The sequence below is a fragment of the Nothoprocta perdicaria genome, unplaced genomic scaffold (assembly GCF_003342845.1).
Source record: "Nothoprocta perdicaria isolate Ctin4 unplaced genomic scaffold, notPer1 scaffold_28, whole genome shotgun sequence".
Classification (NCBI taxonomy): Eukaryota; Metazoa; Chordata; class Aves; order Tinamiformes; family Tinamidae; genus Nothoprocta; species Nothoprocta perdicaria.
Genome location: NW_020455510.1, coordinates 1,522,059 through 1,537,231, shown reverse-complemented (window position 1 = coordinate 1,537,231; position 15,173 = coordinate 1,522,059). Strand labels below are relative to the sequence as shown.

At 56.6% G+C, this 15,173-nt stretch overlaps 2 protein-coding genes across 2 annotated transcripts; both read right to left on the bottom strand.

Moving 5' to 3' along the window:
* Nucleotides 1–1,131: 1,131 nt before the first annotated feature.
* On the bottom strand, nt 1,132–2,845 carry LOC112948875 (ras-related and estrogen-regulated growth inhibitor-like). Its single transcript, XM_026041224.1, has 4 exons — nt 2,749–2,845; nt 2,033–2,089; nt 1,725–1,798; nt 1,132–1,642 (listed from the first exon to the last, which is right to left on the bottom strand). Exons 1-4 carry the CDS (start codon nt 2,843–2,845, stop codon nt 1,160–1,162), a joined length of 711 nt encoding a protein of 236 aa, XP_025897009.1. The 3' UTR covers nt 1,132–1,159.
* Nucleotides 2,846–6,874: 4,029 nt separating this feature from the next.
* Nucleotides 6,875–15,099, bottom strand: MRPL21 (mitochondrial ribosomal protein L21; the record flags this gene model as incomplete). The annotated part of the gene is made up of 5 exons (XM_026041094.1): nt 6,875–7,063; nt 7,663–7,766; nt 11,749–11,801; nt 13,256–13,419; nt 15,012–15,099. Coding segments are annotated over 5 exons (474 nt in total), but the record flags the coding sequence as incomplete, so codon positions are not given.
* Nucleotides 15,100–15,173: the final 74 nt, after the last annotated feature.

Genomic DNA, 15,173 nt, shown 5'->3' with positions numbered 1-15,173 from the left:
GCTCGCCCGACGGCGCCTCCCAGCCCGCCGGCGCCATGGCCCAGCCCCGCGCGCCCACGGCGAGGCACGGGATTAAACCGCGCGTCCCTCCTCGCAGCGAGGAAGCGGAGTGGAATTCCCTCCGGCAGCGTCTCCCTGCTGCCGCGGCGCGGAGCGGCTCATGCTTCCCGGCGACCTGCTATTTGATCCGCAGGCGGCCCGAAGCGACACCTAAGACACGGTGAGCGCGCGCCCTCACCCTCGCCCGCGTTGTGTTTCCAAGGGAAATAGCCAAAAAGGAAAAAAAAGAATTAATTCAAACTTCGGCCGGTGCAAGCGGCAGCGGCTCGATGCTACGAGCCACCTGAGAAGCTACTCAAYGGAGACGCTGGGGCACTGTGAAGCACCGCTGCTTCTGAGCACTGCTTTGAATACAGCAGAACTACCTATATATACGCACATATGTATATATTTATATAAAAAAGGAAGGCACTCCACCAGGGCCGGCCCTCTCTATCAATATTTTCCCGACGCCTTGACTCAGCAGGGATGGGCGACACGCGCCGGGTGCACCGCAGAGCCTCTCGGCTTGCTTTATTTCTTAATTCCTTCTAAAATAAATAAAAAAAGAGGAACAGGGAAAGGCGTGGGTTTGCCAAAAGCAAGACGCGAAAGGCCTCTCCGGGCACGCTGCCCTGCCGCCGGGCGCAGCGAGCCGACATCCCCATCTGCTGGCTGCCCGCAGGCGGCAGGAGAGCTGCGAAACCCTGACAAAAACAAGAAAAAAGAAGAAAAAGCAAAAGCAGCCCCAAAAGGAGGACAAGCCTGCCTAAAAACCCAACAAATGGCTCAAACGTGGAGCACCGCTCGGGGCCGCCAGCTCCGGGGAGGGACCTCGTGTCCTCCCTTGCCGAGGAGCGGCCAAGAGGAGCTGCCAGGGCCGCAGGGCGCCAGGGCAGAGCCCTCCCAGCGCCCCCGCCCCGGGGGGACAAAACACAAAATTAAAGCTGCAGTGGTAATAAGTGCTTTCTTTGTGGTTGTTTTTGTGGGTTTTTTTTTTTCTCTGCAGAACAGCGATGCAGGGAGGAGCGCGCGGGGCGGGAGCGGAGCGAGGAGGAGGAAGGTGCGGGGCCGGGCGCCCCTTCGCGCCGCCCGCGCTCGCCTCGGGAAGGGCCGGCGCTCACTCGGGCACGTAGTCCCGGAAGGAGTTGAAGCTGAGGCTGCGGCCGGCGGGCGGCGCGGCCGGGCTCGCCGGCATCCTGGGGATCTTCTCCACGAGTTTGGAGGGCGCCGCGCGGCGCTTGCAGGAGCCGGGCGAGAGGCGGCCCTGGCGGCGCAGCTCGCGGCAGAGCGCGACAAAGACGCCCGCCGCCTCCTCGAAGCTGTCGCGCGCCGAGATCTCCAGGAAGGGCAGCTCCAGGGCCTTGGCCAGGCTCTCGCCCTCGGCCGTGGCCACCATGCGGTCGCCCTGCAGGTCCTTCTTGTTGGCCACGAGGACGAGGGGCGGGTGCTCGCCGGCGCGCCGGGCGCCGCCRTGCAGGTGCCGCACGAGGAAGCAGAGGCGCAGCACCTCGTCGAAGCTGCAGCGGTCGGTCACCGAGTAGACCACGGCGAAGCCCTCGCCCCACTTGATCTTCTCCTCCAGCTGCAGCGAGTCTTCCTCCTGGCGCAGGCAGCAGGGCTGAGCGCGGGGCCGGGCGCCCCTGCGTCGCRTGCGCCCCGCGCCCAGGGGCCTCCCGCCTCACCTGGCCGGCCGTGTCCAGGATCTCCAGGTGCACCGAGTCCCCRTCGATGACGGCCACGTGCCTGTAAATCATTTCTGGGACAGGGATGCAGAAGGGGAGAAGAGCCAGCCTGAGAAGCACTGCTGGAGCAGTGGGTTGTGCTGCCGCAAGCGCCTCTGACACCACCCACCACACGTCCCCACCGCAGGAATAAAGTGAAATAATAATAAAAAATACATAAATATATATATGTACACACACGTATATACGTGAAAACGGGGAGCTGAAGCCACGGCGGCAGGAGAGRGGGGAAGGAGGGCTTTGCCTACCCAGCGTTGGGTCATAGTCGCCGATGAACCTCCGGGTGATGAACCTCACGGTTAGTGCTGGGGGGAAGAAAAAGCAGTAAAAACAGCAAAACAAAACCCAAAACACACCAGGAAAAGCTGGATGGGATTGCGGGACGTAATGGGGGTGAAGGGAGGTGCAGATGTGCCTGCCCCGACAGAAGGGTGGATGTCGCCTCCCAGCACTTGGCTGTGGCTCCATCCCAAGGTGGCCGCCTCCTCCTTCTCCTCCTCCTCCCCTTGTGCAGCCAGGACACTTCCCGTGCACTGGGAGTCGGGGAATGGGGCACGGGGAGTCAGGGAACGGGGCACGGGGAGCCGGGGTCAGTCAGGTGGCCGGGTCGTGTGCGGGCTGACCACGGCCGCCTCCGTCGGCTGGTGGGAAGCGTTGGATGAAGACACGGCCGCATGAGCGCGTCCCCGGGGGCCATATAAGGAATTATTCCCCCTCCAGCCAGGGCGCGTGGGACCCCCCCCCGGCTCCTTCCCGTTTTGGCCCGACCGCTCCTGGGTCCAACTCCCACYGCAGGGACCCAACTTGCTCTTGTCCCCTACGCCCAGCTTTTCCCGGCTCTTCGGAGCACAAGCAGCTCCCGGACCCCGTCCACCCCCCTGCTCCAAAACCCGCCTCCCTGCAGCGTCCAGAGCAACTTTCCCTCCCGCTCACCAGAGTCGGGACCCCCCAGGCTGCTTCCTACCGGTCTTGCCCACGGCGCCCTGGCCCAGCACGACGAGGCGCAGGCTGCGCGCGGGGCTCAGGCTGGCCGAGCGCCGCAGCGGCCGCGGGAAGCTCATGCTGCCGCTGCTCGCGCCGCGCCGCGCTCCGCCCCGGCCTGCGCGCTGCCTCCTCCTCCTCCTCACTGCGAGCAGGCGGTGGCGACATCCCCCCTTCGCCTCGCTCCCGCTGGGGGGGCTCTGCGAGGCTCTGCCCACCTCCCGCTCCCAAGTATCCCCCGGTGGGAACATCCCGCTCACGGCGATTCCTGCTGCTCCCCGGGCGCCTTTCGCACCCACAGCTCTCGCAAGGTGWGGAGCAACCTGTGACTCTCCCTGTGTCCTCAAAGGGGTGGCTGAGGTTGGCATCGAAACCTGGTTTTGGCTGCTCTCTTGGTACCAAAATGTGAGGACGGGGCCTTGGGCCTCCAACCCAGCCTGGCTGCACACCTGGCCCGAGCCCCTGAGCGGGCCCAAATTCACCCCAGTGTCCCCCGTCCTTGACTCCACCTGGACAAACAGGTGACACAGGCTGAGGAGTCCCAACCAAGGCAGCAGCCGGGGCCCAGCCTCCTTTCTCAAGGATTTAGTCACTGCTCTGGCATCCCCRTGTCCAGCAGACCCGGGCGACGCTGCTCGTGGCACGGCGCAGCGCGGCTCATCTGCGCCGCCTTGGACCGCGCTCAAGGCAACATGAGACCTGCCCTATATTTAGAGCCCGTATCACGTGTCAAACCGAGCCGGGCCGGTGCCCGCAGAAGACAGTGGAGCACAACCAGGGGCTCAAGCAGGCGCCTCACCTTCAGCCAAGGACACGACGGCAGCGCCCCGAGCCCTCAGCACGGCCTGGGGACCCGTATCCGCTGACGGATCCACAGGGATGCCGCGCCGGCTGGAGCRGGACGGCCGCGCAGGTCCATCTGGTGCAGCATCGACTGCATCTGGAGGCCAGAAGACAACGGCAGCAGCTCCAGTCCTCACATTGAGGACAAATGCTCATTCCCAGCTTGAGGAGGGGAAGGGCAGGGGAAAAAAGCAAACAAAAAAGCAGTCCTGTTATGTTGCTTTYCTATTTTTAGCCTGATTTCCTATGGAAATGAGATGTCTGCCAGTCCCTCTCAAGCAGCATCTTGAGCACACGGCCAACTCCAACCACAGCCGACAGCCCAAAGCTGCGGGTCCTGACCTGCCTTAAGTGCAACTGTTTTAAAAAAGACATGGATCTCTAGGGACATGGAAACAGATCCGAGGAGACTTCCCAAATCTACACCCTATCYGGCCCCCACTATCACATCCCTGTTGCCTCCCAAGGTGAGGAAGTGCAGCCAGGCACTACCTGCAGATTTGGGCAGGTTTATTTCCCCCGCTGCCTGCAGCCCTTGCGGCTCCTGCATTTGGGTTCCACGGGCAAATCCATATTTATCTTGGCCTGGGTTCATGGCAGCTTGTGGGCTTGCAGCTCACGTGCTGAGCCACATTTGTGCGGGGTCCTTTGGCCAGACTGCCATGGAATGAGGCTTCGGCATCTGCTACCACCACACAAATCACTTCTTCCAAGGCGACACCGCACCTGCAGCGGAGCCAGCTGAAAGTAGGTGGGGTGGAGATGTTGTCTTCTGCTGAAATATTTGTGGCCCGGCTATTCCACGCGTGCGGTTTCACTTCTCAAAGGTGCTGAGTTTGCATAGGGAAGGCGGCCAGTTTCACCCACAACCACATCCCCGCGCACACAGATCCGGCTGACAGGAAAAGTTGCCCCCAGGCAAAGAGCAGTGTCGCCTCGGGCCGCAGGCTCGGCTCACGGGCTGCCCATCACACGCACTGACCTTGATTCCCGTTGGACCCTTGGCTATTTTGAGATCCAACCAAATCCAAACTTGGCTGCCTCTGAAAGGCAAACAGCCAGCGTGTTTATTTTCAGTTTAAAGAAGAAGGTAAAGGAAAAGCTGGGCCCTTCGTTCTCTCTGTTCAATGAGTTGGAGGTGCAAGAGGTAAAAGATTTAGGCAGAAAAAAGCACCTCCAAGCCTAGACCCTCCTTCCAAAATAACTATGGTGTCTCAAAGCCGAACCCAATAGTTCCAGTTGCTACAGCAAAGATAAAATGCCACAAGAAAGTGGGTTAGGACCCGCTCCTTTCTCAGTTTGTGCAAGAATCAAAAATGGTCTCTGCTTCACAGGGCCAAGCACGGCCTTAGCAGCTTGGGGCCGCATCCCACTCACATTTCCATGGGTTTTAGAGGCAGGAGGAGATAAGGGAGACGAAAGGCACCGCTCGCGCTGCCGGCCCCAGCTGGGCCTGCCCATTGTCCTCRGGCCTCCCCGCAAAGGCTTTGCAATGGGTCGGGCCCTCCATCCGGGGGCTGATTCCTCCAGCCACACGTAGAGGGGGAAGAAAGGGGAATGAAACCAGCACAAGCTCCCGGCGGCGCCCGCCTGCTGCTCAGCCCCAAGCGCCAAGGCGCGTGTCAATGTGCAGCCAAACGCATCCGGATCACGCTGAGAAAATAAATCTGGCTCCGCGCACAACTTCAAAGGCATCTTTGCAAAGCAGACGGGAACAGAAAAAAAAGAAATACCACAGGGCACATTAGCAGCACTTCCCTTCCACCCGGAGGCCTGCACGAGACGTCCCAGGAGCGACTCAAGCTGCTTCGCTGCCTCAGCGGCACCGATGCTGGCRGCGCGCGCCGGGGCGGCGAACCCTGCGCGAGGGCCCTGCTGCGAGACACGCTCGCGAGCGAGCAGCCACCTGCCAGGGGAAGGGAGAGAACCCCCGTCACGGAGCAAATTCCAAACCCGGTCAGACGCTGTGCAGAGCGAGCCCCTAGGACGAGCAGYGGGAGCCGCTCCCGCCGCGCTCTCCTGCTTGCTGCCTGCCCCCAAAGCCCAGCACAGGGCAGCGCAGGGCTACGGGCTTCGCATCCCGCGTGCCGGCATCTTCACATCTTGGTGTCCAGTACCTTCACATCCCGGCATCCTCACCTTGGGGCACTGAGAGGAGATAAGGAGGTGAGGACAAGGACTGTGAGATTTCCAGGAAAACGTCCTGCCTGTGCTGGCACGGCCGCTTCCGCTGCGGGCTGCACAGGGAAGGCAGTAGCTGCGCCGGGCCGCGCTGGCGGGCTCTGTGCCAGCCACTCGGCACAACACGTTCCTGCTCTCCTATCTGCAGGGATCCCTGGTGCCAGCACAGAGCTGGAGCCACCTTTGGGATGGCGGAAGGAGGTGGCCACACCAGAGGGCGAGGATCTCGAGGCAGGTTCCCCCGCCTTGCCTTCGGAGAGCTCAGAGAGGGGCACGCGGGACACAGCTACCCAAGGCAGCAGCAGCTGGGACCGGTCCAGCCACAGCCACAGTCACCCATAACCCAGCAGCCAGTAAAGGAAAGGAAACCCTGAGAGCTGGAAATCAAACCCTGCTCGGTAGGTGAGGCACCRAGTGTGTGAACACACATACAAGGTGCTGCTGGGCAATAGGCTGGCCCACCTGTGAGAGAATCATTTCAGAGCTGCAGCTCCACTCGCTGATCTTCAGGGGCCTGTGCTGCTTCGCATGGCCTGGGAGCAGACCCGGGACCCAGCAGTCCGCAATTTTCCCTGCTCTGTCAGCTCCATGTTTGCTGTGGGCCACGCTGAACTATTCCCTGAAGCCAGAAAACACCAGCATTATATCAACTTCAAGGAGCGCTGCAGGAACCTTGTCAAGGCTTTTTTACACTGTCCTCTCACGACAACAACAAACACACTCAGCACTCTTACAAGAACACTCGCCTCTCTCTACATCACCGCAGTGCAGGAGCGCAACGAGAGTTGCCGGAGGGCAAAGCGGCGTGGGCAGAGCCAGGCCTGGGCCCTGCTCACGGTGCAGCGACGCTGCTGAGGACGGGGCAGCTCAGCCCACAGCAGGACGCTGCCCAGGGCAGTTGAGAACCTGATTTCYTAGAGCAGCTGGGAGCACCCGCAGAGGCGTGCGGCTCTCGGCATGAAACAGCTTGTCAGCTGGCAGTGGGTCCCAGCGTGTCTAAGACTCCTAACAAATAAACACCATCAAGGCTGAAATAATAGTTTCAACACAAATACATCATTTTTCTTTTCCTTTTTTCTTTAAAAAGAGAAAGTACCTATAGATTTCCATTTCAGACAATAACAGGAAGCGTTCCAACGACCGGGTGCTTTTATTTCCATAACTGCCTCACTGGAGATWTACTCCTGCTTCACAACTCGAGTCAATCAGTCATAGCAAAGCAGGGAAAATGTCTATGGTGTTTATCCGGAGGACAGTCTGCGGGTTCCTGGTGACTGGAAAAGAACAAAAAGAGAGAAGAAAAACAATCAGCTGAGAGGCCAGACCTGCGCGCGGGTCTCAAGAGGCTCCCGCTGCTCTGCTGAGGACGCCAAGGTGTGACGGGCTTGAGCAGGGGCAGCGCTGCCGCGCRCCGGCGCCGGGCACGAGGGAGGCTCCAGGCAGGGTGAGCTTGGCCCACGCGCCAGGGATTTCATTCGTCCTGCCCCAAACATCCATCATCATCTTCTAGTTTCGGTCATATCCAAGGAGTAGGGATGTGATAAACAAAACATCTGCTATGGGAGCGTTGAGGCTTTTAACATCTGCAACTACCTGTCTTACATGCGAGGCTCTGGAAGAACAACACTGCTTCTCTGCCCTGTAAATCTCTCTTCCCCTCTATCCCCCTTGAAAAAAAAGAAGTTTTTCTGCGAAGACACCCAACTGAGGGTGCTGGAGGCAGGGAACAGAGCCGCTGTGTGCCCAACGCCTTGGCTCCTGCTCCTGCCAGGGACACTGGGCAGGGAAGGGCGCAGCAGACGGGCCCTGGCGCTCAGTGAGCGGCCCTCCCACGCGGCGGCAGGCGGGAACCGCGCTGCTCTTTCCCACCTACCTCTCATCCTTTGATAGTTGTGCCTCTTCCAAAAGCGCATGCTGATTTTTGGCCACGACTCCGTCTTTTCGATCACCGTAGCCTCCACGCGGACGAGCTCCTTCCTTAAAAACAAAGACAGAATTACAAAAATTACAGGTGCTCCTTTCTATGTTCTCCTACCACTGGTTTCTGGGGCAGAGCCACACACGAGCAATGTGTCCTGCCTTGCAAAGCCCAGGTCTGCAGGAGCTGCTAAGCGAGGGGGAGAAGAGGGAAATCTGCCTGTTTGTTTGAGGTGCTCCATGGATCRGCCAAGCAACGCCCTGGTGTGTAGGACAGGGCTCTGTCACACCAGGGCTAAGATCAGAAACRGTCGAGGACACAGTAGCAGCCAGAGCCTGCAGGAACTTGCAGGGCTACAGGGAGGCGGATTCTCCTGGCAAGTTATTCGGTTCTGCGCTTTCTGCTGCACTTACAGCAAAGTGAAACCCGACCACGGGATGTTTTCCTGTGCTTGTCTGGTCAACACAGGAGCCCTTCCTGTTCCTCAGAGCCAGGTGTGACAACATCTCCCCTCACTTGCCTAAAGGACTCCCTCAAAAGACGTGTCCCACGAGCAGCTGCAGCCCAACGTGTGGGCAGGAAGCAGAGCGCAGGGGCTGCTCAGCGAGCCCCTCGCCTGCCTGCTGCTCCTGCCCTGCCCTGCCTGTTGACTGCAGCTCGGAGCAGAGGAYGGTGTCTGGCTGACGTTTCACCCACATGTGAGCTCTCAGCAAGCACAAATTCCCTCTCCCCATTGCTTTCTGCAAGGACTGGATTGGAAAGACGAATAGTTTCCATCATACATGACCAGAAATCACGATTCTGCCCTCCACATTCCCTCATCAGCCCAGGCCAACATGCCTCAGCCTCGTGCAGGTATCTGACAGCGCGCAGGGAGACACCGTCCTATCCACATGTGAAGAGCTCTGCTCTGCTTTCCCACTGTCTGAGAAACACCASAGCCAGGAAACACGACTACCTGACGCCTGCACCCAAGGACAGGCTCGCGGGCTGCTCTCTCCTCTTGCCTCCCTTCAGACAAGAGCAGAGCGGTGCTCAGGGACGTGTGGTTTTAATCCACGGCTCGGTGCGATGATCTCTAGAGGTCCCTTCCAACCTTGAATATTCTGTGATTCTGTGAAATGGCCACAAGGCAACTGAGATGTTGGAGACCGTGGGAAGGCCCCAGCCTCTTGGCTCAGGGATGCTGGCCAAGCTCAGCCCAAGGAYAGGACCAAGAGCACCACACAGACACAGGGCACTGCAAATCTAGCAATGAAATCAGGAAGTGAATGGCACTGCCGGGGCTGGCTGAGTTTCACCACCATAATTAGGGAGCTTGCGGTTTACTGGGTCTAATTCCTGTCTGCTGGAGGCAAAGAGAGGGCCAAACTCCCACTGACTTCTCCCAGGCTTGGACTGTACGGGCACGCCAAAAAACAGCTAATGATGATCACATGGAAAAGCTGGAAGCTGGCCGGGCCAGAGGTAGTGACTGGGTCACCGACAACTCCGTGCTGCTCTTTGGGGAGCCACTGCTCGCAGCGGCACAGCCGCATCCTTGCAGCACCAGCCCTCCCTGCCRGGCCGGGGCAGATTCCGTGGGGCAGCGGCGAGGTGAGGGTGGCGCGGATGTGGATGCGGAGCAGCTGGCAGGCGGCCCCCAGCAGCCCCACGCACCGCTCCGGGGGGCTGGCGCGGCCCCCTCAGGGCGCCCAGGCTTCAAGCCTGTGGCTGGAGGCCCCAGGGCTGAAGTAGGGCAGGAACCAATGCGGAACAGAAAAGCACTCAGTAAAACGAGATCTAGACAGGATTTGTCCAACTTTTGGGAATGGCCCAAAAACCCACAGAACACATCCCAGATGTCTGAACTATGTTGTCAGCTGAGGCAGTCAGGCCTGCTGTCTTCCGTGGCAAAGAGCTTCATGAAAAAACATCCTCCACCGGATCATTCTCTTCGCTCCGCTCTCGAGGAGCTGCAATGCAAACCTGCCCAGCCCACGTGCTTCAAGGGCCACTCCGAAGTGCACAGCAAGCCCCGTGTCACACAGCCAGGCTCAGCAGGGTGACACATGCTGRCTGCCCTCGCGCTAGCTGACCAGCAGACAACAAGTCGTTAGGGCAGAGACAAAACCTGACGAATGCCAGCACAAAAGTCAGCCAGAAGTTCCCAGAACTGCCTTGGCCACGCACACAAGGCTTACTGCATTGCTGGTTTTCAAAGCTTTGGGAGGCATCTGACTGCTAGAGAAAACCGAAACACGACCATCTGTCCAAACCAGGACAAGCTCCCAGCCACCTCCACGCTCGCACGGGAGTGCAGTTGTAACGAGCAGCCTTGCGTAGATGCTGCTGCAGGCGGTCACTGATGTGCTTATTTTGAAAGAACAGGGAAAAAGAAAAAYCAAAAGAACAGCAAAGCCTTTGTTTGCATCTGAGCTCTTCTCTCTCCTCCAAAACTTTTGTGGTTTAGGCACAACTGGGAACCGTGCCAAAGAATTACAGTTTGCGAGGCCTCCAAAACACTGGGTTCCCCGCAGCTCCATGAGGCAGGAGGGTTCTTCCCCAGCACCTTTTTTTTTCCCCTGACAGCAGCCATCTCCTCCTCCYGATCCTCCTCTGCCAAAGTTACCCAAGTTTAAGCTAACGCTGGCAGATGTGCAGCCTGATCTGCCCCAAACAACTTAGGAGGCTTTTCATGCACTTAGATTGCTGGCAGGGATCAAGCAGCAGGTTTTTCTTCTTGTCCCAGAACTCCTGGGTCACTGGGCACGTGCCAAGTCCTCCAGTCAGTAAAACAGAGCTGCAAAAACACATTTCAGAAGTGTTAGCTAGCAGTGTCTGGCCAAGGACGGTGCTCCTACACTGGGCTTTCTTCTGAGCTCTTGCAAGATGATGTTTTCAACTCCTAATAACGATTTCYCTCTTCCTGTCCCCTTCCACAGATGGAAAGGTTGGTAATAGCACACAGGCTCCTAAGGGTCTGCTACCCCACATCCCAAGAGCATCATTTGAAAAGCTGCCAGATTCCCAAATTCCATGCAACCAAGAATCCCACTGCTAGCAGCAGTGCAGCCAAAGTCTTATAAGGAACTACAGAAACATTTTAGAGTACTGTTAAATCCTGACAACTTATCAGAAGAAAACCAACCTGAACCCACACGGTATTTCTATCATGAATCTATAAATCACCAGAAAATACTTCCAGGATGTACAGGATGCTCTTCACCATACCGTCCTCTGCCTCAGCTGCTGCACCCAAGCTAATGCTGCTGAATGGGGAGTTTAGCCTGCAACAGGGCAAAAGCTCCCAGACACTCCCCTCTCCCAACCCACCTTACCTTGACCTGCGTTTTATCATTGAAACTGACAGTTCTAGGGAAAACCACAGTTTGTGGCTTTGCTCTGGTGAGTGCTAGGAATGGAAACACCACCACCTAGTGCACACGCTGCTGATTTTGGTGAAGGAAAGGCTGAAGAACCAGCCGTACTGCCAGTTATTACAGCAAGTCCTACAGTACTAGAATTGAGCTGAGGCCACGAGGTGAAACTCCTGTTTCCCAATTCTGTGGTTGTTGGGGTCACACACCTGCCAGGAAGGCAGAATTACACTAACTCTAAGTAAGGATGAAGGCCTGCAGGGTTAGGATGAGGGCAAAAGGAAACGGGTTAGAAACAAAAACACAAAATCACTTCCCTCCCCTCAAGCTCACGGAAAGGATTTCTGGGTTGTTCTAAGAGACTGTCACTGCAATTAGGGTTAGGGAGCAAAGATGCTGAAGAGCAAGATCTACTGCTCATTTGTGCAAACATTAAGCACTACGGAAGAGGTGAATATCCTACAGCTACCTTAGGAACGAGCACTGCCGCTCTGTCCTGGCACCGCAGGAATGGGCAGAGCTTGAAGAGGTTTATGATTTATCGGCAATTCTTTCGGAAGCCACAGAGCTGGGAAAAGGGCTGGCACGAGGCTGCTCTTCAGTTGGGAGACCATGGGAGCCCTGGAGCTACAAATAAGCTCAAGATTTGAATTCAGAGTAATTCTTGTGCAAGGCACCTTACCCCAGGAGCGGCCTTCCAATCAGCGTGAAGTCGTCAGCACCGACCAGCAAAACCTGCAGAAAGCAGCTTCATCAGAGACATCAACAGCTCACCACACGGAAACGCAAACGCTACCACCCAAGCTCTGCAGTCGCCGTGAAGGAGCCAAACTGGCTGCAAACAGCCCTTGACACATTTCAAAACGTCRAGTTGTTACTGCACAGGGATGGGGAAAAAAGGCAGCTAACAGCCAAGAAACAGTCTTGTTAAATCGATGCTCCCCCACGGTTTGCCCTACAAAAAGTTACTTTAAAAGTATCTTTCACACTGATCAGAACACACTGAACGTTTCTGTTCTGGGTCGTAAAGACAGGAAGAGCCACAGAGGGGAGAAAAAAAAAATATGCCTTGCATGGGATCTGAATGAACGGCAGCTCTTAAAATTGTGGGACTTTAGAGCTCTTGCTCCGTCTGCTCTGGTGAAACACTTTGCTCAGTCTTCTGCCTGAGGCCCCAAGTTGGGTGATAAAGAAACAGACGTCAAAACCACAGGGACCAGCTCTTTTGTCCAGGACGTTTGAACAACCTGGCTCTGTGCAGGAGCGGGGTATCTGCTTGCAGCCTGCCTCCCTCCCACACTAACTGCATGGCAGCAGTTAAAAGCAATGCACATATGGCCAATAAATGTTCTGAATATTGCCTTAGACGGATAACTTGTCAGTGAAATCTCAGGGAGGTTATGACCATGATTAGGCATGCATTTAGACATTCTTTTCCTCTCTAGGTCCTTGCATTCCTATCTGGCTACTCCATGTGAATCTCTCTGGCTGCAGCCAAGGATGCAGGGAGAGGACAGATGAAAAGCTGCCTCACAACTGGACCTTAAAGCATCAAATACATAAAGGTAAAGTTGCCTCTATCTCCCCAAACATTCTGCATTGCTCTAAACCAACCAAAGATGAAGCCAGCAGCATCCTGCTTCAGTCTTTCATTTCAGATTTGGAATAACAAGGCTGTACAAGCCCATGCTAGTTACCATTGGGTAACTAGCCAAGGATAAAGACACTAAATTGCATTCTGGCAGTTATTCCCTGTAAATGTCCCATCTGCCTCCCTCTGCCTGACACACTTGGTCCGATAAGGATCTTACAAAGCGATGCCCCTGGGAGTACTCCAAGTGTTTTAGGTGCTGCAGTCCCAAGGCAAACACCACTCTTAGGTGCCATCTCCAAAAACAACAGATCTAYTTTTCTCCTTTTGCATGAAGTCAGCACAACAAACATCTGCCTCCTAACAGAGCCTGGGGCAACTCAGTCCAGCCCTGTTCAGGGGAAACCACAGCAACATTATTGCTAACAGGGTAACTGAAACTGCAACAAAATGAAGGCCAAGCTAACAGCTGGATCCAACAGAAGCTCCTTGGAACTTATCAGAAACTGGCCATCACTTTTTGCCTCAGGAAACATTTGCAGACAACTTGTTTGTGCCCTGCACGCAGCACTGAGCCTGCGGAACCAAGACCCGTTACCTTTTCCAGGCGGATGCGGTCCCCACACTCAGCCTCCAGCTCGTTGTCCATCATAATCAAGTCTTCGCTGGTCACCTTCCATTGCTTGCTGGCGAAGTGGACCACAGCGAAGAGCCGCCCGTACTGCCCCGTCGCGATCAGCTCGTTCACCTTCTGCACCAGCTCTGTGGGGAACGAGCCGGCGGCGGGGAAAAACAACCCGGCGAGGCGTGAGAAACTGCTCAGGACTCTTCCAGCCACCCGGCTCTCCCACAGAAACTGCTCTCGCCCTGGAATCCTTTGGCAAAGGACTTTGCTGCTTCCTATACATGGAGCAAGTCTCCTTTCCCATAAACCTATGGCCTGCTTGAATATTAGCTGCTGGCAAAGCCCTATCTAAGCACACACCTAATGCAGATACAACCCRTTTCTCAGGCATCCCCTAAGGCCTGTACTGCAAACATCAAGTGTTCTGGAGGAGACAGCCTCTTCATGCACCAGRAAAGGGGCTCTCCCTAATCTCCCAGCAATATCCAGAAAATAGATGCCTCTGGAGACTTTGTAAGGTGTCCACGAAYGTCAGGAAGAGCTCTGCAAAATACGGAGGAGTAAGTGCTGGGGAAGTTAACAGAAAGGCCCATGCTGAGAACTTGTACCTGTAACAGTCAGGGCAGATCTCTCCTTTAACCCCGTGCAGAAGGGCTCTTCCCACACATACATACACAGAGCGGGTGCCAGAGGCAGAACAAATCCCTGGGACGAGGCGCTGCACACACCAAAAACACTGTTTCCTGTGGTCAGCTCTCTTCATGGTCGGGACAAAGCCAGACTTTACAGGAAAGGTTGGGCTTAATGAGTACTGTTCCCTTCCAAATTGCAGTTTTCTATCCCCTTGCATTCTTAAGGAAAATAAGAACTGTTCTATAACTGGAAAGGAGTTTTCCTTCACTGTCCTCAAAAGCAGATGAATCATTTTTTTTCCTGAGAATGCAAACAAAATATAATAACTATGTGGGACAGACAAGAATTTAGAAACAGGTCAAATCAAATCCAGCCCTTACAGGAAGTAAGTGTGTTCAGTTTTAAACACAATGCACACAAACTGTTAATGGGTAAGCACCACTGAGAAACAGAGGTTAGAATGGAAATGATTTTGCACTGCAGCTGCCACTCCAGGGCACAAAGCAGAGCAAAGCTGAGCTCCTGGGTTGCTAGAACTGCTGACGAGGAAGGAAAGGTAACTGGGTGCTCTCCTGTGGCACACAGTGAAGTGCCACCAAGTTCCAAGTAAAACCACGATCCCCTCCTCTCTGGTATGCYCTCAGTTGCCCAATAGGATACAAGAAATTACGTTTATTTTAGCTCTAAACCACTGGCTCCCYGGTACTGGCAGGGAGGTAAACCCTTCCAGAGAGCATGTGGGGTGCACTGGGAGCGCAGCCTGCTCGCGGCTTCTRCCACAGCCTAGGGTATCCTGGGGGTATCTTGGAGTGGGAAACACTAGGTGCTTGGGGGCCTATTCGTAGAGCTGCGTGTGAAAACGCTGGCCTATGATTTTGCTCTTGGCCAGGAACAAGCAGATTCCCTTGCTAAGTTATATACACGGCTGTTTCTGCAGCTGGCAGGACACCACAACGCAGAGCTCAACGTGTCCAAGACGAATCAGGGCAGCCACAACCCCCCCGCGCCCGCCCCGGGCCGCGCCGTCACGGGAGGGGTGGCCGTGGGGCAGGGAGGGCCCCACGGCCGCCGGGCCCGCCATGCGCCGCTCACCCACCCGCGTGCTGCGCCGCCTCCTGCGCCCGCTCGGGCAGCTCCACCTCGGGCCACGGCGGCGACGACAGCGACGTCCTGGCCACGGGCCTGCGGGCGAGAGCGCGGCAGCGCCGTGAGCGGCGCGGCACGCGCGCACGGCCCCGGAGCGCCCGCGCCCCCCCCC